At 36.9% G+C, this 5,914-nt stretch overlaps 1 protein-coding gene across 2 annotated transcripts in view; it reads left to right on the top strand.

Moving 5' to 3' along the window:
• HELZ (helicase with zinc finger) overlaps window positions 1-5,523 on the top strand; it is a 165,485-nt gene extending 159,962 nt beyond the window's left edge. For both annotated transcript variants that reach the window (XM_012803215.2, XM_023511111.1), the window contains exon 33: window positions 4,185-5,523. In XM_012803215.2, coding sequence (XP_012658669.1) covers window positions 4,185-4,519 — 335 coding nt within the window. In that variant the 3' untranslated portion in view covers window positions 4,520-5,523. The remainder of the gene's footprint in view (window positions 1-4,184) is intronic.
• The last annotated feature ends 391 nt before the right edge of the window (window positions 5,524-5,914 follow it).

Below are 5,914 nucleotides of genomic sequence, written 5' to 3'. Positions count from 1 at the left end.
TAATTCAAAATGCTTGGACAGATTGTAGTATTTTTTAAATTGAAAGTAATAGTTAAGTATTAAATAGTTAATTCAAAATGCTTGGACAGATTATAGTATTTTTTAAATTGAAAGTAACAGTTAAGTACTAAATAGTTAATTCAAAATCACTGTCCTGAAGCACAACTTCTTAGGATTTTTTTTTTTTTTTGAGAAATGTAGCAGTGGTGCATCAGCTAGAGCGTAGTCATCACATAAGAGACTGGTTGAAGTTTGAGGTTTATATCTTCAGCTTGTAGAAAACTTCTTATATTAATTTCTTTTGTCTTGAAATTTAAAAGAGATCATTGTGTTCGATACAGATGTGTTTTCCTTACAATTAAATTGTAGTTCGAAAGCAGTGACCATGTCTTGGACCTTTCTGAACTCTGAATTCCATTTCATCACTTTAGGCTCTTGGTAAATTCTTGCTGAGTAAGAAGATAATGAAACTAGATGCTTGGAATCGGGGTGATTGTTTGCGCTAAGATTAGATAGAGCTGTGTATTATGTAAAATATCATTAGTAGTAAGATTAGAAAAATTCATAACTTTAGAGAATGGTTTCTCTTGTTGAATCTTGATGATAAATTAATAAAGATCTTAGATTCATATCATTGTTAGATCAGAATGCAGGCATTAGGTTAAACTGCCTCTAAAAACTATTATTTTCTAAGTATTAGTTAATTGAAAACTTTTTTTGTTGTTGACACAGAGTCTCAGTATGTCACCCTTGGTAGAGTGCTGTGGCATCCCAGCTCACAGCAACCTCAAACTCGGACTTAAGTAATTCTCTTGCCTCAGTTTCCCAAGTAGCTGGGACTACAGGTGCCTGCCACAACACCCAGCTATTTTTTTTGTTGTTGCAGTTGTTGTTGTTTAGCAGGCCTGCCTGCCTCAGTGTATATAGCTGGTGCCTTACCCACTGAGCTATGGGTGCCACTGTGAAAACATTTTAAACTCTTATAAAAATGAGAACATGATTAAATAAAGCTTAATAAATTAAATAAAAGTAATAAGTCCTTGAAAAACCAAAACCATGTTTGTTTTATGTGTTATTTTAGACACTTTTATATTGAAATATTTGTTAAACTGATGTTCTTAAAAGCAATTGTTTTATGCACAAAATTAGTGACGTTTAGAGGGAAAAGTGATAAGTGTTCTAGAAAGAGTTAAATGCTTTAAAATAATTTTGAACCATTTTATGAATTTTTAAAGTTCTAAAATAGTGCTATAAAATTAGCACATTGAATAAATGAACTAATAAGACTGAAAAATGAAGCATTTTCATCTTAACCTCTGAATTCTAGTTTTATGTTATCTTTGTTACTGATGTTAAAATGCTTTTAAAACTTTGTCACTGGCTGTGAAATAGCTTCCATTAAGCATCAGTGGTGAGTTTTAGAGTCAATGAGTCATTGTAATTTGGGTTTCAAAAAGAAATATTAGCAGGATTTCTCATGGTTTCTGTTGTTTTTACTTTGAACTCAGGGATAGAGCAGCTTCGCTAAATATCTGAGATCAAGGGAGGGAAATACTATGTCTGAGTTCCCTGCATTTGGTGATTATCTTAGGCTACAGCTGATTGTAAGAATCAGAAACCAACCCAAACTAGCTCAAGTAAAAAGAGTTTCACTGGAAATAGGTCCAGGAAGGACAGTTGGATTCAGGAGGGGAACTGGGTGTTTTCTGGTATCGGTATATAATCTGTGTAAGGTACACCACACAGAGTGCCTGACCCCTGATCAGGCACCCAGCTATGAGGTGATCATAACATCTTCCCCTGGACCCTCTGGCTTCTTCTGGGTAATGGCTCTTTTCTTCTGCTTTTCTTTATAGATGAGTCTTCTGATGGCTCTGCCCAGGTATTTTTAAGTAGCTTTGGGTTGCCACAGTACCTTGACTCCATGTAGTCCAGCTAAGGTCTTAGCTTCTCTCTCTCTCTCACACACACACACACACACACACATTTCTGGGAGAGGGAATCTTTGCATTCTTGGTTCAGTTTAGATCCAGAATGAGTGAACGTGAGTGGAGCACTTTCTTTAAGACATAGACACAAGGAGGGAAGAAACAGTCATTCACAGTCTATGCAACACACTAATTATTAGCTCATCAATAATAGTCAATATTAAATAACATAAAATCAAATGCTGAATGTGCAGCATGTGGACACTGTACCCTTAAGGAGCTGGAGTGGTTGGGAGAAAGCTTGGGACAAGGTGGTTCAACTCAGCTCCCTCTGTTGTCGCACGTTAACCTCCTGCCTTGTGCAGAGTAGGCTTCTCAAATACGCTTCCCATTTTTGTTTTGGTATTTTCACCTTTGTAGTGCTTCTATGTCCATCAGTTAGTGTAAAGGGTACGCCATTGGCATAGACCCTAAAATATAGTGGTGTAAATAAGATAGAAATTAACTTTCCTCTCACTTGATTGTCAGGTTGATTCAAGCTGTCTGAATAGCTCTGCTTCACAAAGTCAAAAGAAATGCAAATTATAACTACAAAATGCTAATTATCTACCTGTAAGTAAGCTAAGATTTAAAAAAAATAACACCACCAGTGTTATGATTACCTAGGGAAAGGGGCAAACATTGTTGGCTGAGTATAAATGGGCAGTGTCTTCCTGTAGGTCAGTTTGGATATAGTTATCAAAAGCTTTAATGGCATATATACCATATGGCCCAGTCATTATACTCCTAGGAATTTATCTTAAGGAAATAGTCTTGCAGATTTAGAAATATTTGGCTGGGCCTGGTGACTCATGCTTCTCTCTAATCTCAGTGCTTATGAAGTCAAGGCAGAAGGATTGCTTGAGTCCAGGAGTTGGAGATCAACCTGGGCAACATATGGAGACCCCATTTCTACCCTCCCCCCCAAAATAGATTGCGTGCCTGTATTCTTAGCTACTTGGAAGGCTGAGGCAGGAGGATTACTTGAGTGAGGAGTTCAGAGTCAGTGATCGGGTCACTGTCCTCTCAGCTTGCGTGACAGAGCTAAGACTTTGTCTCTTAAAAGAAAAAACTATAAGATTTATCACAGTCTGTAACGATGAAAAATTGGAGCGCTATAATGAAAACTTCTAAAACTGAGAGATTACTTAGTTTAATAATACTCTGTATTAAGTGAAATCCTTAGAAAAAATATACTAACCATTTAAGGCTTACCTCTGATATTTGGAAATGTAATTACTTATTTTTTTTTGTACTTTTCTGTCATTTCCAAATTAATATGTATTATGTCTGTAATCTAATACAATGTTAAATTTTTTAAAAGATTGAGAATCAAAGCAGTATTTGGAGACAAGCTATGGTTTAGTGAGCAGTAAAATTAGTTAGGAAAGATGGAGTCAGATTTTATTTAAAGGATCTATACAGGTAGATTGTAGGAAAGGGGAAGTGGTTTACACCTGCCGCCGCCCCATTCCATGTTACTCCACATAGGTTACTAACAGACTGAAGGCGATGGGACTAGGACTTAGGTTAGTAATAAGAGCTCGTTGACCTCGAGTCTGGATATACAGCTCATTTTTATTTAAGAAAAAAAAGTGCCTGTTTACAAACTATGAACTGTTACCGTAATAAATATAGGTGTGTACAGTTACACAAACTAGTTATTTATTTCTCAGCAAGGCTTCACATTTGACCTTAGTTTTTTTTTGTTGTTGTTGTTGTTGTTGTTGAGACATAGTCTCACTGTGTCACCCTTGGTAGAGTGCTGTGGCATCATAGCTCTCAGAAACCTTCAACTCTTGGGCTTAAGCAATTCTCTTGCCTCAGCCTCCCAAGTAGCTGGGACTGCAGGCGCCCACCACAACGCCTGGCTGTTTTTTGTTGCAGTTGTCATTGATGTTTAACTGGCCTGGGCCAGGTTCAAATCCGCCAGCCTCAGTGTATGTAGCTGGTGCCATAAGCACTGTGCTACCAGCACCAAGCTGTTCCAGTTTTTATATGTTGGCTGTGACAGTTAACACAGTTGTTCCATGTGTTTCTAAGACAAGAAGTCTGGTTGGATGTGTTGTGCTCTCAGTGTCCTGCGGCAGAAGTTGTCTGTCCATGTGGCTGTGCTGTCCCTGAGCTGCTGGAGATGAGAGTCAGTTCTGAGTGAATGAGATGCATCAGTAGCGCTGGGCTCCGCCTAAAATCAGTGTCACTTTTCTGTGTTTTCAGCTCCACCCAAGACTGTCAAACCCCCTGAGGATCAGCTGAAGTCAGAAAACCTCGAGGTGTCCAGTTCCTTCAACTACAGCGTGCTGCAGCATCTCGGCCAGTTCCCACCCCTCATGCCCAACAAGCAGATTGCGGAGTCGGCCAACAGCAGCAGCCCCCAGAGCGCTGGTGGGGGCAAGCCCGCCATGTCCTATGCTAGCGCTCTAAGGGCCCCTCCCAAGCCCAGGCCCCCTCCTGAGCAGGCCAAGAAGAGTAGCGACCCTCTGTCTCTGTTCCAGGAACTCAGCCTGGGGAGCTCGTCAGGCAGCAATGGCTTTTACTCCTATTTTAAATAATCACTTTTTTTTCCTCAAGGGAGAATGTTTTAATTTCTGTTTGTATCAATAGAATTAAGGTAGTTGGACTTCATCTATAGATGCACAGTTCCCTTTGTTTTAATATTAAATATGTTCTCACTTAATTGCTTTGCTGCTAGACTTGCAACTAATTTTTTAAACGTATATTCCATTATTTTGCATTTTTGATGTGAGTCAGAATTTTGACAGCTTTTATGTAGAATAAAAAAATATTTTTAAATTTGTGTATTGTTACATATGTTTGCATCAAGCTAGCAGCTAAGAGGTTAATTGTGCAACTATAAAAAAAAAAGAAAAACATTTGTCTAAAATGTATTTAAAAAGAACAAAAATTGTAAGTAGCATTTACATTTATTCAATAATATTACCATATGCTGGGTTTCTGTACCAGAAATGGCCAGTTGATGTACAAATGTATGTTATTTTTGCTTAAATTCATTTAAAATTTTTTAAAATAAAGGGGCAGCATCTTCTAAATACTTTAAGTTTTACCAGCTTTTATTTTGGTGATATGATGCTGCATTCTAAAACTTTTATAGTTTTAGACTATGTATGATGTGCTATTGTAATCTCCATCCACCGTAGGATAGAGTTAAAGGCATTCTTTGCAGGTGTATTTTGTATGCCACTGTCTTTTTAAATGTGAAAAGGCATTGGTATACTTAGTTATTTTTTGGACAAGCTACACTTCAAGCTTGGTTTTAATGTTAATTTGATAGTGTTTTTTTTTTTTTTTAAACAAATCATGAAGCTGAAAAATTTTTAGGATTGTTGGTGCTTAGTAGACTTGATAACTATTTTAAAAATGCGTGAATTTAGTAAAATCCTTTTTTCTCACTATGCATGTGTAAATGTTTGTAACCTGGCTTTCCCTTCTCCAGTGGTATAAAGAATTGTGCCGCTTTAAGGTTTGGGTTTTTTTTTCCCCCCTTCCAGTAAAAATTTTGGTACCTTATTTGATGTTTACATTAAAATGTGACATTCTACATGGCAATTCAGATATTTTGCTAGCTGTTTTGTTTGAAGAACATCATTAAAGAAGAAATATGTTTGTCAAAAAATGTATCAAAATTCATCAAAATCTGGGGCAGAAAACTACCCTTGTTTTTCATGTCTTTTGATTCTTCTAAAATATCCCTGTTGAACTTGTACAAAAGTATCAAATTTAAAGAGCAATCTTAAATATTCTACAGTCTAAAAATTGTTTCGAATGAACTTTGGTAAAATCCAAAGGAAAACGTTACCCTCTTAAACCCTTGTGGTCTTGTCACACATTCAAAGCCATGCATGTCCTTCACCATTCTCCTGATCTTGTAGTACTACTTTTATATTTCAGAGATATCTGGAAACTAAACTTTCTAAGAAAATAAGACG

Source organism: Otolemur garnettii, unplaced genomic scaffold (assembly GCF_000181295.1).
Source record: "Otolemur garnettii isolate 467f Iridium unplaced genomic scaffold, OtoGar3 scaffold00018, whole genome shotgun sequence".
In the NCBI taxonomy this organism is placed as follows: Eukaryota; Metazoa; Chordata; class Mammalia; order Primates; family Galagidae; genus Otolemur; species Otolemur garnettii.
This window is presented reverse-complemented; position numbering and strand designations above follow the sequence as displayed.